This window comes from Saccostrea cucullata, unplaced genomic scaffold (assembly GCF_032062105.1).
Source record: "Saccostrea cucullata isolate Sc308-1 unplaced genomic scaffold, CSIRO_AGI_Scuc_v1 ctg1495, whole genome shotgun sequence".
Taxonomy (NCBI): Eukaryota; Metazoa; Mollusca; class Bivalvia; order Ostreida; family Ostreidae; genus Saccostrea; species Saccostrea cuccullata.
This window is the reverse complement of record NW_026923034.1, coordinates 73931-99286: the sequence shown is the minus strand read 5'-3', so window position 1 is coordinate 99286 and position 25356 is coordinate 73931. Positions and strand designations below refer to the sequence as shown.

The following is a 25356-nucleotide window of genomic DNA, read 5'->3' as shown; positions in this document are numbered from 1 at the left end:
CTTGTTTACAAAAACTGTGTACGTTTAACGGTGTGATCTATTTGCTAAACTCTGTATATACATGTAACGCAGAATGAAGTACCCATTCCATAACTTTATTTTATTAATCGACCAAATTGAAGTTTTTTTTGGAAATCAATGACAAATCTTATTTAAAACAAATAGTTCTATGAACAACAAAAAAATGCAACCTTCAAATAGGGCATCCGTGGTAAACAGTTTGTTAGTAGAAGGGGAAGCCATTGTGAGTGATTTGTAAGTAAGCAAACAATACGATTACAAGTTGGTATTGGATTAATCATGTCTAATTTGTGGAAAACACGTGGATTAAAAATGTAAAAAAAAAAAGTACCCAATCTGGAAAATTGGATCAAGAGTGGAAAAAATGAAAATAACATGTTGATATAGTTTATCCTGATTTGGCTGAAAGAGACTGTGTAGCAATGGACTCAAAACGGTGATTATCTGAATTAGTCTTTTGTTCGGCTTTACAATGTTGGCTTTCAAAAACTGTCATATATACAAAAACACATGTCAAATGACCTTGATAAAATATCAGCCTAAACAGCCAAAGTCCTTTATAATAAAAAAAATATTATTTACGCGATTTGAACGAAAATTCTTATGAGAAGTTGTTCGCAAAATTTTCTGTATAGGGTGTCCGAGTCAGTTTTAATCTAACTTTAAATGGAGACCTCTTACTGAGACGACAACATTAAAAAAAATATTTAAATTGATTGTGTGATAATTTTTAATTATGAAAGAAAAAATCCTGACAAAAATATTGATATGTTTTGAAAGGTTGTAGTTTATTTTTTACCTTTATATTTTTAATGATGTTCGTTGAGTTGAAATCAAAGGCAACAAACGGTTAGAAATTAAGTGACATAAATTTAATATAATGGGCAACCTTGCTATGCACACAAATGTAATAATTTTTATTTATTGTTTTAGTGAACAGTAATCATTAACTGGCTCTTGGTCGTCATAATCATTTTGTTCTGCAGCAAAAATATTGGATCCCATATAAGTTCTCCCAGTATTGAGATTACTGTAGTCACTTTCTTCCATTGAAGGATTTATGTTTCCATGGGCATGGTCATAATTTTCATCTACGTCGAGATTTTCCTCCTTTTCAAGCAGATGATTGTATACGTCATTGTTTACGTCATTATTTTCCGTCGAACTTTTTATATCTCCTTCATTGTTTCTGTTCTTTTTTAATTCATGTGAGTGGGCAAAAGGTGACACGTTTACATCTTTTTTCTGAAAATAAAATAATTTAAAATGTATCCAAAAATATTGATTGATGTGATTTTTTTATTCTGAAAAATGAAGATTGAATTTAAAAAGGTAACTCTAGATTTCCAAGTTTAAACTGTATGCTTATATTTAGAGAAAAAAGATAAATTACTGATTCTTGAAATAGGTATAAGAAATAAACAGCATGCTTTAAAAAAAAGGTTCGTTTATTTAATGTAGTAATCAAAATAAGACAATGTATTCTGTGTATGATCAATTCTTTAAAAAAAATTCCTAAAACGCATTTATATTTGAATATTTTAACACAATGTTAAAGCCCGAGATAATAAGCACCACCCTCAGATTTACCTGGTCTGTATCCCCCTGTCAATCAAATGAATTAAGGGAAATCATTGGGTACTTGAAATTGATTGACATTTAGCTACTGGTCCCTGTGTATCTCTCTTCACCTTGTTTGACACGCGTGGACACCATCAAATTAACTTTCGGTCGTCTGATGTTTACCGCTAAATCACTATCGTAATGAGGAAGCCATTTCCATACAAACAATTTTAACTTGATTATAATTGAGTATGATTATCTTCAATGTTACAAACAGTTCATTATAAAATGAAAATGATCTCATAATAGTGTTTCAATACAGCAAATCAAGAGAGTGTACAGACCCTGAGACGTGCTACTACCCAACACGCTCGCTGCACGAACGGTACACGAACGCTACACGGTTTGCACGAAACGCTGCACGGTTTACACGAAACGCTACACGGTTTGCACGAAACGCTACACGGTTTACACGAAACGCTTTGCACGAAAGGCTGCACGGTTTACACGAAATGCTGCATGAAACGCTTTGTACACGTTTCTCACACGCTTTGTGCACGGTTTGGCCTCGGTTTGGATTTTCTACTCGGAATATCTCGGGTATTTTTACCGCTTTATCATGTTAATCGCTCAAAAACCACATAAAGCAGCTGTTTTAATTAAATTTAGTACAGTTGTATTATAAAAAACGATAGAAATATTCAATACTCTGACAGTTGTAATTAATTGATAAATAATTGTCAGTTCGAATTTATTTATTTATTTATCCAACTGTTTAAAAACGAAATGCCGATATCGTGAGTGACTGTTTAATAAAATACAATTTTTATACACAGGTATTAGTTATTCATTTCAATGTAATATTTTTACGAGTATAATTTGATAAATTGATTTAATAAATTGAACACAAATTCGATTTCTCACCGCAGGAATATAAACTCATTGATTTTTAATATTTATTTATTGATTATATTGCATGTGTTTCATTTCCGTAGGCGGATTATTATTTTTTTTTTTGATTTTGATTTTAAATTATAAATTGAATTTGCCTATATACTCTACTAACGATTATTGAAACATTTTAAAGATTTTTGTTTTACGCAAGCATTATCAATAGGAGGGAAACCGGTAAAGGGCGTAAAGGGGGGGGGGGGTTAATGTGATCTATTAATCTATTCTATTCTCTTTCTCTTATCAAATTACATCAGTATACCCATCAAACTGTAAAATCCTTCATTTCAAAACAGGACTAAAAGTATGTTTATATGTGTACATTTATTAATAGTCGCGGCATTTGACTAAACATTCTACATACAATATAGATCGATCTTTATACCGGCATTCAGGTATATTACAAGAAAACTGAAATATCTTAGATGAAATAAAAAGTACGTGATTTATAAAACAAATAATATACAATTATTCATGATTTACATATAAGCTTTTCTTACATGATATTCATATAAAGACTACCATATCAGTTCTGTTTATTTTACTGTTTACGGCTAGAAATTCGGATTTACAAATAAAAGATGAAATCCGCTGATTTATAAGTTGTACCTATCAAATACTTATAGAACCATTTTATTTTTAAAAAATCCAGTCGTAATTTCCAGGTGTCATTAAGCCGTGAACACAACATGTACATGTGCAAAACAGGTTTTCATTTGCAATGCCCTCGGAGCCCGTGATCGCTGTTGTAAATGACCTTGATCACAGTTGAAAGGCGGAAAGAAGATTCCAATACATTTATAAGGGGTGTATCTGCGCATACATTTAACAACGAATTTAAACAAGAATAGAAAATAAAGCATTTAATTAAACTAACATTAAATTGAAAGCTACAACAAAAAATGAAAGACTGAACTGTCTAAGACTAGTAATTTAATTTAACACCCCCCCCCCCCTCACCTCGTTTATAAAGATATGGTCGTCAGTGCACGTGAATTAAAATTATAAAATCCATTTTTTTGACAATAATGAACAACAAGTTTTATGTATTAAAAAGATTTTAAATGACACATCGTTCCAAATGTAAAGACAAGAGCGGAGTCCTGATATATTTTTGATTTAAATTAAAAAAAGAATATTACGGGTATTTCTTTCTTTCTTTGAGAAAAAATGTTTAAGAAGCCACGATCGCGTTGATACATGTAGGATATTGAATACAATGCCCTTAAAGTTGTTGTACATAGCTGATTTATTTGAACACATTTTCTGTAAAAGGAAAAGAAATCAAACAAATATACAGTGGAGCCTCATTTATCCAGATGCTTTGGTTCCTTGTCAATTTGTCCGTATATGTGAAGCGTCCAGATATCTGAATTACCAGTTAAACAAAAACAAATAACATTAAAGAATTCTGTTTTGAGGAAAAGTCGTCCGGATACTGAAGCATCCAGATATCTGGCGTCCGGATATCTGAGGGTCCACTGTAAAAATCATACATTACCGTTTGATTTAATTTTGTTGTTCCATTTTTTTTGTTTTTACTCCTATAATATCACAAGCATAACTAATTCAATTATAAAATACTAATAGAATTTTACATCCTGACCCATCGGTAGCCATATTTAAAATGAAATGACTTCCGAATGAATCTTACACGATTCTTGCACGAAAGTTGCACGTTTCTCACACGGTTCTTACACGAAAGTCGCACGTTTCTCACACGCTTTTCGCACGCTCGCTACACGGTTTGCACGAAACGCTTTGGAGCTTACACGAAACGCTGCACGGTTTACACGAAACGCTACACGGTTTGCACGAAACGGAAAGCGCACGAAAGCCACACGCTTTTTTGGGGTAGTAGCACGTCTCAGGGTCTGTATATTTTTTTCTAATGAAAAGTGTATAGGCGACTGTTTTCAGTCGTAAAATAATTCTTGTTTTGAGACGTGGCGAAAACATTACGGATCATAAAGGAGAAAATAAACTGGTAACATTTTTTGCATGTATTCATGGTATTGGATAGTAATGTTGAAAACAAAATGTTTGATTAGTAACAACTTCGCCTGGACAAGTATTAATTATATTAAGAATTTCTTTCCTTTCTCTTCCTTTTTTATAACCGAGCATTTCTTGCTACGTGGGTTGTTACCTCCGTTCAAGGTCACAGGTGTTAAAAATAGTTTCGACAGAAATACGCAAGTTAGCAATAAATTAATATGTTGTTTTAGTTGTTTAATTATAATCTGAATTTACTTAAAATACATACATATCTGAATGTAATTCTAACTGAACGAAACCATCATTATCGCGAATTTTTCACAATAAGATACAGAATGTACATCTGCTAAAAATAGGACCACGCGACTTTTTCTACAAACGGGAAGTAACTGTTACTATTTGACGTGATCGGAGCTTTAATTGCTAAATATGAAAAGTTTTAAAGATTTTGAAAGGGACAGGCAATGATGACTATTTTACTTTTGAATTTTTACCTGTAATTCATTTTCTTAACAACGAACTCAAGCCATTGCTCCTGTGACATACAATGTACTAAGGTGCATACCGTAGATTTTTTAACAAAAGTCGACCGGTGAGATTTCTGCTTGTATGGTATTAGATATAAGTCGGAAATTATGGAATTTATAAATATCATCAATTATAATTACTTATGAAAATTTTTATTCACGGTGTCGAGATTTATTAATTTAATTAATGATGAACATAAGGCCAACAAGCTGTACAGGTAATAATCATGGACTTCCTGTGTATACTGTTTGTGTATAGGGATTAGCGCTTCCCACGGTCTGTACGACCGTCAATGCATCGGGGTGCCACGCATGTAAAATTTAGTCCCTCCCCTTACCTGAGAAAACCGTACGGTTAAAAATCTCGGCCTTTAAGGACAAAGGTACCAGCGTCAGCAAGAGCTCGGTAAGGGTACGTCATATGGACTTTTATACAACTATGAACTATGTGTTATATTTCAAATTTCTTACCTCATTGAAGCGTTTTTCGAGAGGATTGTTTTGGAGTACATCTATTTCAGTCTCGTAAGTAGCATTATTAAATACTGCTGATCTTGAACATTCTCTATAAAACGTAGAAATGGATTTTGTTATTCAATTAAAATTTCTTACTTTGAAACAACTTTCAAAAATAAAAATTTCAAACGTCGGTTCAAAGAAAAAATGTTTTTACTTAGTTTTAAATTTTCTATATCGAAGACGTTGATAAATGTTTCCAACTACAACAGTTAGGACAATGCCTAAAATAAAGCTTCCAAAAACAGCTCCAATTGTCACACTGACAGCTTCATCGTCTGCAATTAATAAAGCAATCGTAATCCATGATATGTCCATTGTTAGTCATTTGAAACTATGCGTAATCTAATCGTAATCGTATATTTAAGAAAAAAAATTCAGTGGTCAGGTATATCTGATTTCAACTACAGCTTGGTGACACTCTTTTATATTCATATTCAATTTTTATGTTCAGACTGAGTTTGATATTCTTAAAAACAAAAATATACTGACAAAAAAATATAAAAACTCTAGCTGCAAAAAGTCAACTGAGAAACTTTTGAAATATCCTAAAATGGCATACATTAAAGGTTACTGTTTTTAATCTTCTGTTAAGTAAAACATCATTTATTGAACTTGGAATATATCAGGTATATACATAATTAATAGTCTTAATAATAATCACTATTAAGATATTTAATTAAGCATAGATGTTTCTGAATTTATTAATAAATTAAAATATTTTTGTATTTTTCTCTGAATATCGTACATCACAACATTCGATATAAGGCCCATCCAAATACCAAATGTTTTCAAAGTAGAGGACGAAAAGCTTGGTGAAAATTCGCCTGACCTTGAGCTGATCTACATTGTACAACTATTTTGCATGTTCAATGATAGAATCTGCTCAAAATCTCAAAGAAGTTATAGGTCACCAAATTAAAGTAAGGTATCCCAATTTTAAACATAAAGACCTTTGTGTGATATAATTAAACATTAATTCATTAATTTTACAATACAACTCAACAGTATATCATTGAAGGCAGGTAGAAAGTCATTTTACCTTAAGGGTGGGGCTGGGGACTGCCATACGCCTTGAATAATCAGTTAATGCTGAGATAACCTGTGCCACCTTTCAAATTAACTAATGATCTCGTCAAAGCTTTGCTTAGAAACTGTTTCGACTGTGGAGCATCATTTATTGTTCATTCGTCATCGAATAGAATCCGACATTTAACACTTGGTGTCTTTTACAATATAGACATTTTCAAGATAAGCTTCACTTTTGTCTCTAGAAATGTTTTATCTACAATAATCATATAGTTTGAGTTTCAACGTGTGTAATCAGTGACCTAACATTGTTTTAGATAACTCAAGCCACTATATGGCTTGAGTAAAAATATTTATCTGCTACGCTTGTGAGTTAAGGCTACATATGGAAATTTCTATATATCTAATTAAATTCCATAATTGCTCTACCTACCGCACAGGAAATGCTAAGACTTGTTTTCTAATACATTCTTGGTACCCACGACATGCGATAGCCAGTACACATTATGACGTCATATTATGACGTCATCGACCTGTACTACACAAGTTTATAAGAAACATCAACAAAATCGCTTCGGCGCAAGGGCATACCTTACTTTGTTTTACAGAAACAAGGTATCAAAAGACGCAGGATATACCAAGGATTTAAGATATTGCTGCACAAATGTCGGCAGTGCAATTGGTTACTTATTATTCGTGCAGTTTTAAGTTTTAACAGGGAAAAAATCACTGTCCAGGGTAAGTTTCCTAAAATTTTTATCAATTGAGAAAATGCATAGGATTTGTGCAGCAATTTTATTAATTTTAAGAATATTCACCTTAATATTATACATTGTTTATTTTAAATTAGAATAATTCCAATCTTCATTTTATCTATTGATTTCCTGTGTTTTGATTGGACGAGAACACGTTCCAGAAAATTTTTACACATCGATAAATTCTTTCAATCAGAACTACTTTCTTGACTGTTGTAAAAACAATGAAAACAGATACTTCTAGTCCGTTTTAGCTAAATTATGATTACAAGAAACTTATAAAAAATGAATAAATGAATGAAAAGGAGATGAACAGGACTGACAGACGGGAATATTATGTTTATGTCATTGTCGGATCACGAGTGTGAAATATTTTGAAACCGCTGATCATGCTGTCATTTTCTCGACGTTCCATATCAACTCTTTTGTTATCGTTATGTGATAGGGAGAAGAAACATACCTCAGACTCTTGCCTTTTCAGCATCAAATCATATTTTTACATCCTACAGATCCCATATTCTCCCTAAATCTTTGAACGAACCAGAGAAAATCGAGGACGTCGTCGGTCTTCAACTTTCGTCATGACGTCAACATGGCGAAGTCAAGGACGAATTTGGCCTATTTTGGAGAATTAATTCGCGTATTTACGATATTTGTTGACTTAAACAACATTCAATGAGTTTTTATAAGTTTAATTTATAGATTGTTTTGACAAAAAAAGTTGGATTTTATCAATATTCATCTTGTATACGTTTCTTTGCGGCATAAAGTATTCCTACGCCGTACAAAATAACAGATTGTATGGCGGCCTCAAAGAGAAATAATTTTAACAATTTAAAAAAAAAATCGTAATATTGGAATTATAAGAATTAAACGTTCTTTTTTCAGAATTTATCGATGTGTAAACTCTGCCTTTTTACTCACAAACTTTACATAAAAGTGCTTCGCACTTTTATTCAGTTTGTGAGTAAAAAGGCAGAGTTTACACATCGATAAATTCTGAAAAAAGAACGTTTAATCCTATATAGGATAGGCCCTTGCGCCGACGCAATTTTGTTTATATGATTCATTAGCTTGAATGGGAGAGAACAATGACGTCATAATATGACGTCATAATGTGCACTTGCATTAATAAATTGTGGGTACTGAGTATGTTTCAGAAAATCAATTTAAACCTTCTCTGTACAAAAATATACAAATTAAGAATTTTCATTAGCTTATTTGCATAAAAATATCCATATTTAGCCTTAACTCACTTGCGTATAGGCAAAAATTATCAAAGTAATCTCACATATATAAAACAAGCATAAATGTAGTCATTTTACTTCAATCAAAAAGTATTGTAAGTATAATACAGGAATTAAAAATACCTTTCTTGTCCTGGATAAATGCTTGTAAATTCCCATCTAAGACCGCTGTAAGCAGTAACAAAATTATTTTTAGAATTATACTAGTCTGTGCAACATTACTTAGAAGACGTCTTTAGGTGCAATAATGTAGACCTTTCTTTTGTGTTTGTGTGTGTGGGGGGGGGGGGACTAAAACTCGATAGGATATCCGTTATTGCGCATAGACGGAAGTGATTCACTCCTGCATACATTTCAAATAAAATATTTATTTACATGTAGTAAATTGCTTTTATATTAATACAGGTGTATGTCTTACCTGAATTCCAGAAATGTAGTTATGCAAGACATAAATATAATTATCAAAAATAATACAGAACAAGAAAATTTTTATTATCCATTGAATATGGTAGATATCGACATCACAACTAGAATTTATCTGCTATTTTTAGGGGGAGAGGGCTTGATCAATGTTATTGGTCGGTCAATATACTTCGGATATATTAAGATATAAGTAGCGAATTGATTTTGGAATTTTTCTTATTAAAAACATTTAATGGTTTCATCTATCAATCTTTAATGATACAATACAACATGTTCATTTATCAACACATGCATTTGCTTTATCGAGTTACATGTATTATAAACTTAAAACGTCAATACATCACTAAATTTCATAGCTGCTTTGGAGCACCCTGGTCAACAGATTTATTTAACTTGGTTTTTGCGTTCAAAGAACTATGTTGTTGATATCGAATTCAAATCTAAATTAAAAGTGTGTTGAATGTAAAATCAATTAATTTATATGGCCTTAGTAGCTGCAGTCGCCTTTATGTACAAATATGCATCTATTAGCACAATTATAGAGATTCTGTAAATGGTAGTACTCTCCATAAAATATTAGATAAAAATTCTTGCTACTAAGAGCTCTTATGAGCATACACATGTTATTTGCATGGTTCTACAATTTTGAAATTAACACTTTGAATAACACAATCCCTTTTGCAATAGCCGAAAAAAGTTTGTATTTCCTTTATCACGTTGTTTTAATACATTGTATATACTAGACAATTATCTATCTGGTGTGCTAATTTTCAATTTTAGTTAATTTAATTACAATAACAACAAAATGATAAACAAATGAACATTGTCTATGAAATATTTAAATAACATATTGATAAACTTACGCTCTGAATCATTTAATGGGACAACTCCAGGCTTACAGACACACGTATTATTCTGACAAATAGAACCAAAAACCGTTGAACACTGATCATCTCGCTGGCACGTTTCGTTCACTTTCAAATTCCCTGATTAACAAGAATAACGTTTCTTCAATAAATTAAGCGCAACAACTACTTTTCTTAAAACGCCTAAAGACGGAAAAGTGGTTGTATATTAGATTTTGTGTAGAATTGATAACAAGAAACTCGCTAAAACAATAACTGTCACTGTGCTTGAAATTTTCTCACTCCTAACAAAAGGGTTATATAATTATTATTATGGTTAATCAATATATTAACGTAATTTTTTTATATAAAAATATGCTGTTCACATACATGTACTTCTACTAGATAACATTTTTAAAATAAATATTAATTGCATTAAACAATACTTGCTTAACAATTACATGAACATAGCACAATCTTTAGTAACTCCTTCCTGCCAATCAAAATCATCTAAATAATAAACCACACTGTCGCTTTTGGCCCGCTGATTAAGTACCTATAAAGATTTTTTTTAAGTTGCAAAAATTAATGAAAATTTTTATATTTCAAACTTCGAAAAGCTCATTGAATTTCCAAAGAGCAAAGATTGGTCCACAAATATCATTCTCTAAATTTTGTAAACTAATAAATGAAAATTCTATGTGTGAATTTGAAATAACTTTAATATCTTTCAATGTCTATTCGATGAACTAGTGCATCTTGATCATATTTTGCTAGCATGTATCTAGATACTCTAAAGACAAGTAATTAAACGAGCATTATTCCTCTACTACAGTTAACCATAAAAAATTATAGTTAACTGTATTATCTACATGTACATATAACCCTAGAAAAAATTTAATTGAATCAATCACTTTTTGATAATTTCTCGTTCTTAAAGTTATAAATTACTGTTTAGTGATATGTAAAACTTACAAAGTTTTGAATCCGTTTTGCAATTTATTTCTAAAGACCTCCTTTCTCTATATACAAAGCCACATTCCCTTTGGATTGCCACTGAATCCTCGATCAAGCCATTGATACTCAGATCTATAGATGACAATCGATATGTGACTGTCAAACTCCATTTCTTTTCCTCTAAGTTGTTTATTTTTACGTGACATTTTCGGGGACAGACACTTTTGTCTGGAAATAAATCAAAATCAGAGTTGATAATTATAAAATGATTGTACATTATTAATAAATTATATTTATCATATTTTTTTCAACACAGTAAAACATGTATGAGAAGAGGGATGAAAACAGTGATTGGATTTTTAAAATCTGTATAAACACTGACCCTTAATATTGGAGTCATAGGTTGGATAAAGTACCTTGGAAGAGTAAACATCCCATCTCAACTGGAGACATCCGTAATGAGCCTTAACTTATGTATTGATCAAGTAAACGAAACATCCTGTCGTCAAAATCAGTATAAAAATAATACCTTACAGAAGGCGAATTATCAAAAACATTCGATTCTCATAGTCTTCATTAATTTATCTAACTTGTGTTATCGAATAGTGTGTTATAAACAATTCTATACCATTTGCCTAGACAAGTTTTCCTACGGATTTGATGTTACCTTTATTAAATTTTGCTTCTTTGCTTTAGGTGCGAAAGAGACTGAAACAAAACGGGGCAATAATAAATTTCCATCATACCATAACCAACAGGAAAACATAGATTTAGCCATAAATTGTAGCCCGGGAGAATTGAAGTTAGCAATCTCTCATTGGAATAAGTCTTGATCATCAAACCGCTGTGATTTGTTGATAAAGACATGCGTCTGAATGATGGAGACTAATGCTACGTTTACACTATGTTCCCGGCAGCCACGGCAATCACGTTTCAGGCCACCGTGGAAAAAACGGGACGGGCGTGAGAAAACTTGGGGCAACGGGATGGGCAAACGTAACTCATCGCGATTGCCGTGGATGCCGTGCCAGATTTTTAAACTGTCAAAAAATTTGCCACGGCGGCCACGTTGCAGATGTGAAACTTGGTAGGTCGTAGTAAAACGGAATAAACGCAACAAAACGCGACAGCACGTAACAGACCGTAACAGAAATTGGAGGCAGTCCGCAGTGGGACGGGAGAATGTATATATTTCCATTCATCTCACGGTCCATTCACGTTTTGAGACGTTTTGCTGAGTTTAATTTGCGTTCTGTCACGGCTAGTTCGCGGTTGTTGTCCGTTTATTCAGGTTCTGCCACGTTTCATCACGGTCCTCACGGCAAACTAGGGTGTATGGTTGCCGTTTCCTCGCGTTCAATCGCGGTTCGTCCCGACATGTTACGGTTTATGGTCCCGGTGCGTTGCGTTCTACTAAGGTCTGACGCGGCGCACGCGGTCTGATGGGAAGCATATAATTGCTGGGCACTGCAGAGAAGTTTCATTATGGATCCATATGGATCTCCGCCTTCTCATCCGTCTTATTTGTCTCATTCCTAGTTGCTGCACCCCTGCCTTCCCTCTCTGTAACTGCTGCTGGTTCTCTTCATTTTGACGAAGTGATTTTTTTGTATGCACCCAGCAAACACGCGAAAATAAAATCATTGTCTTGGGAATTCATGATGCTTTATCTTCGAAGGGTCATGATACGATGGTTGTTTCTGGTTAAGAGACGCTCTCTGATACAAACGTGATCCATAGTTTCCTAGCGTCCATGTTTCATACGTAGAAAGACTTGACAGAACGTGAGAAACGTATAAAAACTTCATAAGAACGCGAGAAACGAGAGGGGACCTATCAGAACGTAAGAGGTCTGGGGGGAACGTGCTGACATACGTGGCAGAACCCTAGTGTGCCGTGCAGCCTCTGGCACTCCACGGCAAGTTCCTCCTACGGCCCATCACGGATTCCGTAGAAGACCGTAGAAGACCGCAAAAGAACTTGTCAAGACTTGGATATAGAGGGAAAAATAACCAAAATCTCACGGCGCACTACGTTTCGGGCAAACGGGGCTGCCGTGGCTGCCGGGAACATAATGTAAACGTAGCATAAAGTGCTGCAGATTTACGGAAAGGTTCTAGTCGTAGGCAAATCGAGCAAAATTAAAAGATACCCTTTTAACTTTATCAATTCTTTAAGTAACTGTTGGCTGCATAAAATATAATTTTAAATCAGACACCTGGATCCTGGATACATATATTTGAAGATGTACTTCATGGCATTTAATATGTTGTGTATATCCCAATTTAAAGAGGGAAAGAACATTCTGATGTTAATCTTTTTCATATATGGTAAACCTTTAGATCTGAATAACTCCTTCCACCTCAATCCTCATCCATCAAAGCTAAAACTTATGTATATAGAGCGTCCCTCTTGGCGGAGTTAATTTCTTCATTTATTTTTTAACAGAATATATTTTTTTTAATAAAAATGCAACAGCGTTTCTTACCTCCTTCAAGCCTTTGTTTAGCTTCTGCCAACGTAAACTTGCATCCTTTATCTCCAAATGCAAAATCTAACAGCTTTTCAAGGCAAATATCACTTAAAAGTAAATAATTCTTCATAACTATTTTCATCATTTTATGTAAGTATGTAACAAAAATTCTGTTAAAATATCGATCAATTTTAGTAAATGATATTGGAGGATTTGTGGATAATAAGAGATTGTAACCTTTTATTGTTAAAGAGATAAAACAGGTGTCAATGTTTTGCTTAGGAGAACTCGAAATATGTGTGGGACTAAAAAAAAACAAGATGTGTTTGTAAAACACTGATGCCCCCGTATGGCAACATAGCAAAGATTAAGCTTTTCTTAAATGCAAATTTAATTAAATTTAATTAATTCGTACAAAAAAGGGTATTCTCACTGGAAAACAATTGTGAAATTTGAAAGTAAGCTAATGTTGAAGTTTTTTAATGAGTACAAAAATCTCCAAGGTCAGTGTAATTAGTATCAAATGAAAGGTCTTGCCACATAAAATACTTATGTAGAGCATGAAAGTCCTAGCCCTTATCGTTCAGAAGTTATGGTCAACGTTCAATTTCTTGAAAAGTAGGTCAAACTCAAAGGTCAAGATCAAAGTTATTGTTATCAAATGAAAGGTCTTGTCATAAGGATCAAATATGTAAAGTATGAAAGCACTAGCCCTGAGTCTTTAAAAGTTATGGTCAAGGTTTGCTTTTTTTAAGTAGGTCAAATGTATAAATGTCCTGGTAACAACTGTTCAAAAGATATTGCCAAAGTAAAATTTTAAAATTTTTCTTAAAAAGTACGTCAAACTCCAAGATCAAGGTCATAGTGTCAAAGTTATTGTTATCAAATGAAAGTTCTTGTCATAAGGATCAAATATGTAGAGTATGAAAGCACTAGCCTTTAGTCTTTAAAAGTTATGGTCAAGGTTTGCTTTTTTTAAGTAGGTCCATCTTAAAGGTCAAGGTCAAAGGGTCAAGAATCTTCATATCCAATGAAAGGTCTTCTCACAAGGATTGCATATATGAAGTATGAAAGCCCTATCCCTTACTGTTCCAAAGTTATGGCCAAGGTTAAAGTTTTTTCACAAATACGGAAATCCACAAGGCCAAGGTCAAAGGGTCAAGATTGTTGGTGTCCAGTGAAAGGTCTTTTTACAAACATTACATATGTAAAGTATAAATGTCCTGGTGTCTACTGTTCAAAAGATATGTCCAAAGTAAAATTTTGAAATTTTCATATAAAAGTAGGTCAAACTCCAAGGTCAAGGTAAAAAGGTCAAATTTGGTAGTACCCAAAGAAAGGTCTTGTCACAATGAATACACGTATGAAATATGAAAGTCATAGCTCCACTTAATCAAAAGTTATAGGCAAGGTTAAAATTTTTGCGGACAAACAGACAAACAGAGAGACAGACAGACACGACAAAAACTATATACCCCCGAAACTTCGTTTACGGGGGCATAATAAGAGGTACAGACTGATGTCATGTAACAATTATCCTTTGACTAATTGAGCGGCTGTTGAATAGTTAAGGGAAAACACTCTCTCCCCTGGCCCGAGGAGGGGATATATTCATTAAACTTTTTGACAATATCCAGGTTTTTATCTTCCTTTAAAAATCTTCCTACTCTGGGCCTCAAAGACATACATGTATTTACTTATTCATATATCCATCTTTGCTGTAATTCTTTAGAATAATGCTCATTCATACATATAGGGACACAATATAATAGCTTAATCGAAAACCCGTTTTAATCATGGACTATAGTGGGCATGTGCATGGTGCAAATGCTGTTTCAAACCTTTTAAGTATAATAATTAACATTCATTAAATCAGAAAGAGATATTTTCAAGTCCAATGCATATAGATAGGTTCAGATGGTGTTTTGATATTTTTGTCCTCAAGCAAAAGAAAACTTTTTAAAAAATCTTTAAAAATTGGAAAATTAATCACCATTACATATAAGATGGTGATTTGATTCGGGAAAAAGGTTTGGAGTTGGTATTATGCGGAACCTGCTTTAAAATTTTTCATGTACGGTTTGATAAATGCAAAAAAAAAAATTTCGTGTGCATTTGAAATTCAGATTGTGTGATAAATTCCGAGTTATTATTTTTTGTGCAAAGGAAATAAATTTCAAAACTCTTTTATCTCTTTTGTTCATTGCTTATTATATTTTATGTTCCTCAGTTGGATATGCAGCTATCCAACCGATGGCCAGTTGGATCTTTAATCTAATCTGACTGATCTAATATCCAATTAGTGATGTTTGAATCGGTAAAAAACATGTAGACTAACAATAGGTGACATCATATTTTTTGAATTGCAGATAAGAGATATGTATCCAAAAGCATAACAGATGAACGGACGGGCATCGCGATCACAACACATTCAGAGTCTACCAAATGAATGTTTTTTCTTGAGTCAGGAGGGACAAAAACTTTTCAAAGATGGATTAAGGCCATTATATTATTATACGTCTTATCTTTATTGATCTTTTCGTTATTGTTTCTGCCTACAATTTTGTATACATACCTGCTTATGTTGTATGCAGAATAACCATAATGAAATATCAAAGAGGTAAACAACCCTGAAAATTAATGTATGTTTTTAAAACTGTTTTTTTAAACAATGTAATGCTTAAGGAAAAATAAGATAATATCTTTAAACTTTACTTTTTATACGAATTGTAAGTACATTCTATAGAGGACTTTTATATAGGCAGTGCCTGCTGTCCAACCCTATTATGTTTATTCATAATAAAATATTGAGTAAATTAAAAATTCCATACAGTGATATTTTCAAAGTGATTTTTTTTTCTAATACTAGTACCAGTCAAATTCTATAAACACATAACAAATAGACAGCATACACTATGTTTATAACAGATTTACTGAAATCAATGCTCATAGTATTAAATTTTATACAATTATGAAACAATATCATACGAGTTTGTTTATGGACATTCTGAACATGTGGGGATGCATCAAGAGTCAACAGTCAGAATTCAGATGTTTTAAAAATCATTTCATAGAATGCGTCATCCATATACCAGTGCAATCTTTAACCTCTGTAGTAAAACATTAAACATGACTGTAGAGATAAAGAGGAGTATATAACATCAAAAGTTCATAAAACAGTACAAAACGGGAGCAGAGCAAACACGGACATCCAAAACATCAGAAGTGGGATTGGGTGCCATGCATTTTTTCGAGTTTATTACAAAATAGTTATCTACCCTAACAAAAAAGCACTATAGTTAACTATAGTTTACTATAGTTAACTATAGTAAATCAAAGTTTTCACTTTAGTAAATCAAAGTATTTTTACTATGAATTTCAGATAGATATATTTTATTTTGTAATTTCCTAGAAATACTTTTCTTGAATTAAAATGAAGTATTCCTTGTACATTTACATATTTAATCAAATAAGTATATTATAAGTATGTAATTTAAAATATATTAAGGCTTTAAATCTTCAAAATAGTTCTAGAGTAAAGTTTCATAGTAAATCAAAGTGTCAAAGTTTTCACGATAGTTAACTATAGTAAACTATAGAGAATTTTTCTTAGGGTAATAGCAAAAATAAATGCATTTACTCACATTCAATAACATACTTCCATTTTGTCATTTTTCATCAAAACAAACAACTTCCGGGTGTAAAATTCCTTATAAGTGTGGATTAGGTTAAGTATAGCACTTTAAATATAGAGTACTTGTCATGTTATTAAGGTTTAAATACCGCGTGGAATGTTCCCAATTATCACCGAGTTTGCTGCAAATACAAGGCGCTATATATTCTTAACTCTCTAAAAGTTGTGAATAGAAATGACGTCTATTTGTGAATATTTTTAACTATTTGAGTATAATGTGACTCGTGAAAAGTGATTATTGAGTGCAAAAAAAAAAAAATTAACATTGATGTTACGTAGTTAATCTTGGGGAAACACTGTAATACAATTGTATATATGTATATGAATAAAGATATTTTATCTCGTTTCACGGAATTCTTGTCTGTTGGACTGAAATTTTAAGCATGGAGAAGCGTTAATTCTAGTATACTTGTACAAGCTTACAATTCATAAGTTAGTCAGATAATGTTTAGATGTAACGCATTCGCAGAGTAGATCTGTTTTTTTGCGAATGTGTTGTATATAAGTTGATTTTTATCGCATGAAGACGCATTGTATGATGTGTGAACTTTTTTCTATTTAAGCAACATCGGCACCAAAACTAAGATATGATTCTGAAATAGTGTTATTTATTGAAAAGACTATTGTTATACCTTTAGAAATTTGTTCCTATACAATTCTATACGAAAAAAATTCGAACATTTTTAATGTGTTGCTGAGCGGGCATAAAAAAATCGATGTTGGACCGCTGAGTGAGATGTTGGACCGCTCGGAGAGATGTTGGACCGCTTACGTCACAGAGTGGGCGGAGCTTAATCTCATTTTCATTCGCTGGTGTTAAACAGTGATAGATCTGGTGTTACATCACGGAATAAAGTACAAAATACATGTAAAAAAAAAAATAAATAAAATGAAAGGTATAACAAAACATTTATTGACAGAGTTCTCGGGCAAAATGCGTTTTGTCGAACCCTCGAACCAAACTGTCTGACTTCGGCCTAACGGCCTCAGGCGGACAGTTTGGTTCTTGGGTCCGACAAAACGCATGTTGCCCTCGAACTCAGTCAATAAATGTATAGTATTTACTTCTTAAATGTCACAGTATTGATATTCATTTAGGTTTTAAGAAAAAAAATTGTTGCGTTTATGGAAAAAAAAGACTTCTTATCTAGCTCAGATATATAGTTTAGAATTGAGAATACAGAAAATCCGTACTTCCAAAGGATCCGGTGTGATCTGGTGCCATAGTGGAGCATATTTTCCCTGCAATCGATAACACCAGCAGTGACCCGTATATCTAAATCACATAAGCAAGGAAACAGGAATAAAAATAATGACCCAATAATTTCATGAAATACAAGTGGTTAAGAAAGGACATACCTTGCAAAAAGTTGTTTTTAAACAATTAAACTATACACAACTATTGTTTAACCATAAAAAATTTTGTTTCTACACAAATCTTTATCAAAAAGTCTAACATTTCTAATGTGTTGTGAGCGGCATAAAAATAATCGATGTTGGACCGCTGAGTGAAGATGTTGGACCGCTTATGTCACAGAATGGGCGGAGTTTATCGCAATTTCATTTCCTGGTGTTCAAAAATAACAGACCTGAGGTTTCATCCCGGATGACAATACAGATAACTTGTATGTCGAAACAAAACAATATAACAAAATATTTATTGACTATGTTTTTAGGAAAAATGCGTTTTGTGAACACTTAAACCAAACTGTCTGCCTTCGGCCTAGGGCCTCAGGCGGACAGTTTGGTTCGTGGGTCCGACAAAACGTATGTTGCCCTCTATATCAATCAATAAATGTAAAGTGTTATACTGTTTGATACATTTTAAATATAAACAAATTTGTAGGTAGCTTGTTCAGGTATGTCTTGGCATAGAAAATTATCGTTGTAAAATCGTTCGTGAGTGGAATTCTTAAGGATATACCAGTGGTATATAAGTCTTTTAATGAAATTAAAGATGTGAAGAGTGAAACTTGTCGATTGATCGATTGTTACATCCATATGTGTAGATAGTGAGGAAGGAAGTGTTTAAATCAAAAAATAGTTTGAATCTGTTTTAACAACTGATGTAAGGTAAAGAGATAAATAGTGTCCTTAGAAAAAATGTGAACTTAAATACTGTACTTATAAGAGTAAAGAAACAGGAAAAATTAGCGACTCACTTACATAAAGGGTTTTTTTGCATCACTGATCAATATAATAGGTAGGCAATTTAACAAAAATAAATTAGACATGAAAAAATATTTTTTTCATAAAAAAGAGTTCCTTGAAAAAACATGATCACCAGACGACATTTTCAAGCGGAGACTTACCTCTTGCGTAATTTGATGGCTTCTAATTGAATTTGATCTAGTCAGGTTTCAGTTTACATACGAACACTGTTAAACATGAATATAAATCAACTGGGATGTCAAAATTGTCAATAATTGATATTCGAATATTCGATAGGAGTATTCCAAAATATTCGAATATTCGATAAAATAAATACATCTTGCATTATTAAATATGTATCTTCACTCTCCTCTCAAACGGTATATGTTTAATTTCTGCCATTATTATGGAATAAAAACTCATGTAAAGTTCGAAAAATGCACTACAATTATGTATTTTTTTTATTATTGAACAGTATACGTCCAAAATGTAACGATTGCTTCTTTTCTTTTAGAAAATTCAAAAGTTTCTTTAGTATATTCAAGATGAATTGGTCGTCTTACTAAAGTCTACACTGATAACTCCTACAAATTTATGCCAAGCAGAACAATTATCTAATGTGAAATATTAAAAGCAATTACTTTTTGATAATAATAACCTCCTGATAATGATTTTCAATGATATTTAGATAATCAAGAAGTCTGTGTGTTCACTGTAAAACTCGGTCCTTTCAACAATACAAGCTGATTGTTAGTACTGGACACTATTATACCACTACTTAAATAAATTATTCTTAGATACACACTTCACACCTTTAAGGTAATCTAAGAGGAATGTATTTTTTTTTAGTTTGAACAAAATTGAATCAATTTCTATTAAAACCCGCCAGGGTTTTCTCTCTTTTTAATGTTTGTATACTTAAAAACGAATATTCAAATCATGAATTTATATTCCAATATCAACTCATCGAATGAATATTCGAATATTCGTTGATATCCCTTGATTTAATCAAGTATATCTGATGCAATGAATGCCAGCTTAAGTTAATTGTATACAAAATGTTAATGCTGATATAACGTCATTCAGCATCCGACTTAATGGTAGACTGACTTGCTGACAATGTCATTGAAAAAAAAACATAGAATTTGCAAAGTGACGACGTGATATCCTTCTTTCATTAACTTGATTGTTAATATTTTTTCTATTTATCAAATATTCCTCGTACATAGAGGGAGCTCTAATGTATTGAATTAATTGAAAAATATAAACCTCACTAACGATAGAAAATAGTAGAGTCATCAGGTTAATCATGAAGTACGTTAGGTTATTAGGTTATCATTTAAGACTATTTGTTGTAAAATATGAAAGGTATGAAATAGATGTATCACATACTTTGGTTTCTTTTATTTCAAGATAACAGGAATTTCATATTTACTCCAAGAAATATTACGTCAATTTCGTGCATGTATCTTGATCACCTTCCATTTTCACTAAAGTTATGTTTTGTAAAGATGTTTTCAAATGAATGCAAAATCAAAATAGATTTGCAGACGCGGACTGAACTAGTACTATTTACTGTTATTTTTGAAACAGATTAAGGTCAAACGAGACGTTCCTCAAAATTTGTTTTGTATATCTTCGTAATATATGAAAAATATGCAAAATTATCATAACATTCTGATTTCTAAACCAGTTTCTAGACGTTTTTAAAAAAAATCAAACACTTAAATGCTTGAACTTGAAATTGGAAAATTAATTTTCTTCCCCAAGGGATTATATTAAAAAAAAACTACAACTGGTATCTCGCAAAAATGCCTGGTAAGATACCTCAATTTTTTGTGAGTAAACATATTTAAGTGGCAATACTTCAATGAAAAACTCTTAGAAAAATGTATCCATTATTAAGGAAAACTTTTGTCTAGAAATATATAATGCTCACGAACATTCTATAGATTTCAATTTTTTCATTCTAAGATAATAACTTTCCCTTTTTAAAATATTCCAATATAAAATTTTCAACCGATAACTTTTATGTTCATATATCGGCTCTGTATCTCAACAGACCTATTTTTTCATGTTTTCCTCTATACAGATATACTGAATATATAGAGACAAAACAAACATGAGATATATGAAGATGATGATCAGTATTCAAGCTCAAATTCCATTAATACAATAAAAATCAGAAGCAGAGCATATACGACTTCGGACACATGAGAGGTGGAATCAGGTGTAGAGGAGTACTGGTGAGCATCCCATGCCGACCATGGCACTTCGCCGTGTAATCCAAGACATGATCAGGAAGACTACTTGAAGGAAAATCCGTAGACAATTCAAAAAAAGATAAGGTTTTTATACCTTAAATAAAATTTGTCTTCATGATACATGTTTACAATATCATTGCATTGGCTATCTTTCCATATTACACCATGCACAGCTTGAGACCCTAATTTTACCCAAAGGACTGAAGGACCGAAAACCATAATTCGTATTTTACTGGTATAGGTACTAGAAAAAGATAGGTGAGACCTACTTGGCCAAATATAAATTAAGTAAATCACCCGACTATTCAAGAATGCATTTTATTCTGTACTTTATACATATTTAACATTGATTGAATAAAATATTAAGGGAAAACTCTTATATTCGACACACATTTATTCTCTTTGAAGAGAAAATTCATTAAATCTTCCATCCAGAAAATGAAGAAAATTTTTCTCTTGCATAAGCAGCAAGATACCCGGAAGCCACATTAACCTTGTCTCCTTTCTTCAGACGGACAACTATCGTGTTCGAACCGCTACTCCAGACTTGCTGTGAAGTGTGCTTATTGTTAAATGCAGTCCATCCTTTATAATTACCATTAACTCTCAGGTAAGGATGGGCTGCTTTACCCGGCGCAGTCAATGTTGCCCAGGTAAACACATATACGCCACCAGAAGGCGCTGTAAAGGTTCCTGTTGCTTTGTTGTATGCATTACCATCGTTCACTAGAACTGTGTCATAGATCCATGTCTCGTGTTGCTTGTAACTTTTGGATGTTGACTGGTAAGCCGAAAATGTAACACTGCCTGGAACATTAAAAATAAATTATTTACTTTTTGTTATGATCCTGTAATCTTCATTCAATGTTTATTAACAATACCGTATAGGAACGCGTCCCCTATCAGGTTTTTTTCCGCGTCATGTTTTTTTCTGCGAATCAGAACCAAAATGAGTATATTAAATTTACGCGAATCAAATATTCACTATTTCAAAGTAGCAGTGAATATATTAAGCCAATGAAGAAATTGGATGTAAAATGTAAAGTTATTAAACTTGAGCTACTTCATACGGGTGAGAAAAAGATCGAACGACCTTCAACTCGTCAATATCTGAAGACCCGCTCTGCTGATTACACATCTGTGTTGGGTAAAAACTATCAAATCCACAGATGTTATTTTTTAAGATTTACACGTCCATAGTTTATTTAATATCCAAACTGACTAGCAGCTCAGGTATAATTTATTTAGTTTTAATAGCTTCTCAAAAGAAACGTGACCCATATAATTAACTGGTTTGTCATATATAATTGATATGTGACGAATATGATATTGTATATACGCTGTAATACTATGTCATGCAATTGTATATTATTTCGGTTGTTTATTCCCAGATAGCAAGACTATGTTGGGCCAACATTGGCAAAAGGTTGTATGGTTGGCGATGGGGAAACAACGTTGGGCCAACGTTAGACCAATGTTACCTTACCAACCTTCTCCACCATGACAGAATTCCTATGTTGGCCCAACGTTGGTCCAACGTTAGCAACACACATAGAGAATGCGTCTTTTCAAGTTGTTCGTAGTATGTTGGCTTAACGTTGGCCGAATGTTTGTAATACATCCTTAATAAAGTGTTTATCAAATTGGTAGTAGTATGTTGGCCCAACGTTGGCCCATCTTTTGTCATATACCCTTAAAGAAAATGTCTTATCAAATGGGTAGTAGTATATTGGCCCAATGTTTGTAAAACACCCTCAAAAAATGTCTTATCAATTTGGTAGTACATTGTAGTATGTTGGCCCTATGTTAGCACGAGTGTTCTTTTGCTTATGTGTTTTAAAGATGGGATATTTATATTAGGCCAACGCTGGCCCAGTATTTATACTGCCAACTTAAGATGGTGTCAATTTTAGCTGCTGAGCTGACATTCAATGACCATGCTTTTAATTTGATGACTGTTTTTGTATGGATCTGATATATTCAACATTTTAAATTTTCACTTAAGTGACCACAGCAGCAAAGAGTGTTTAATATTATATTTTTTTGAATTGTGCACGTGCAGGATTATTAATTTGAAATAAAACCCTTAAAATTATGAATTTTTTTCATAAGCGTTGTATTCATGAGAATTTAGAAAAGCCTGATTACGTTCTCAGGAACAGGATGTGAATGAAGCACACATATACATAAATCAAAATGACACAGCTTTATAATTAAATGAAACAAAAGTTAGGCGTTCGCTATCACGTGACCAAACTGTGGAGTGAGCTGACAGATTCAATTACTCAAATGTGGTGATAATGCAGGGCAAGCAAGAAGATTTGTGGATTATACACTTGCTATACAGCTGCATTTAGAAGCGATGTAAGTATATTTATTCTTATTTATTCAGGTTAACTGTTAAAATTGATTCGGAATTCATTCTAATCATGTTTTTGCACACAAGCACTGTAAGTTAAGGTTAAATAACATCTTTTAAGTTGTTTCTATCTATCTAATTCTTAAATGTCTATTACAGACATGATTGTAACAAAGAAATTCAGTCAGAGGCTGCAAGGAAAACAAATGTTGTGGTGGTACATGTAAATAACAATGCAATCGAAGACCATGCATAAAGAAATGTATAAAGTATGAGTCCGTATGACAAAGATCAAGATTAAGAAAACGGGAGGCGACGAAGGGACGGAAAAGAGCGGGAATACAAAAAATGACAATAATAAAGGAAGTGAGCCCTGATTAAGAACTTTGAATTGATAATTTTTCATAATTTGCCTTTATTGTCTATTTGAAAATTATTTTGTAAATTATGATTGAATTGATGTATATAAAATATTATCACAGTGAATCAATGTTGGACCAACGTTTGGCCGATGAGCAAAATTACCGTGGGCCAACGTAAGGTTACCAACAGTGGGCCAACGTTGGAAAAAAAAATTGGGCCAACGTTGGCATAACTATATCTTGCTATCTGGGTTATTCCTTTCTGTCAATAAAAATCCCATAAAATTTAATACTTTGAAGACTTACCCTGACCAGCATGACCATATTCACCTCCTTTGATGACCGAGTCTAATCCTTTCTCCATATTGCTCGCCTGTGTTTTCAAATATTTTAAAAACGAATTGTGCCCAGAAACAAGTTGGATCGCCACAATTAACACAATTATTATGATGCTTCCCATCCTTTCTGAAATCTTAAAGATTAAAAACATTGTTATATTACAATGATGAAAAATATTAGAGCAGAATAGTATGTTTAAAATACATAAATGAAAAACAAGAAATTAAAAAAATATATTTTTAACCTCTACTGACTGATTATTATTAATTCTATCGATTTTGTTGCTCCTCCTCTTATATGACCTTAAAATCGTTTGTAATACACTACTCCGAAATAAAATTTGATACACATGCAATTTGAAAATTTGTATAATTATTTTTAGCATTGATACAATTTATTGATTAAAAGTAAAAAAAAAAATAGAGTAAATATTTATAACCGCATTTACATGTACGAATGCATCCATCTTTTTAATCACTAATTATAAGAGATTCCAATGACCAAAACATATCTTGTCTTGATATGAGTAATACTGGAACAACATACATGTACACTATGTTTACAAATAATTATTAACCATCCTTCCAATTGATTTTGAAAAGAACAAAGTGCGGTATTGACCAAAAATGCCGGCTGTCAGACATGCTCCATTCAAAACATTTTGCAAAGGTTAGCATTTTTTAGAATTAAATGATATATAATTGATGAACCTGACTTAAATGTATGCACTGGAAAAAGATAACGAGGAATACAGTACCTTTTATAGCAGAACGTCGAGATTTTACGCAGAATTTTGACACGACGTCATGAATACGTTTTAATTGTACAGAAGTAAACGTAATCTGAAAATTCTTATTAACTCGAGCTCGCAAGGATACAGTT

General features: G+C 32.5%; 2 protein-coding genes across 2 annotated transcripts; both read right to left on the bottom strand.

Annotated features, from left to right (window-relative positions):
- Positions 1-432: 432 nt before the first annotated feature.
- LOC134262990 (uncharacterized) lies at positions 433-17035 on the bottom strand. Its single transcript, XM_062745294.1, has 9 exons — positions 16950-17035; positions 15881-15935; positions 13321-13412; positions 10851-11060; positions 9894-10016; positions 8731-8775; positions 5734-5854; positions 5532-5625; positions 433-1266 (listed from the first exon to the last, which is right to left on the bottom strand). The coding sequence occupies exons 1-9, from the start codon at positions 16975-16977 to the stop codon at positions 943-945; spliced, it is 1092 nt and encodes a 363-aa protein (XP_062601278.1). The 5' UTR covers positions 16978-17035; the 3' UTR covers positions 433-942.
- Positions 17036-21786: 4751 nt separating this feature from the next.
- LOC134262985 (complement C1q-like protein 4) lies at positions 21787-25235 on the bottom strand. Its single transcript, XM_062745290.1, has 2 exons — positions 24442-25235; positions 21787-22221 (listed from the first exon to the last, which is right to left on the bottom strand). The coding sequence occupies exons 1-2, from the start codon at positions 24623-24625 to the stop codon at positions 21833-21835; spliced, it is 573 nt and encodes a 190-aa protein (XP_062601274.1). The 5' UTR covers positions 24626-25235; the 3' UTR covers positions 21787-21832.
- Between the last annotated feature and the right edge of the window lie 121 nt (positions 25236-25356).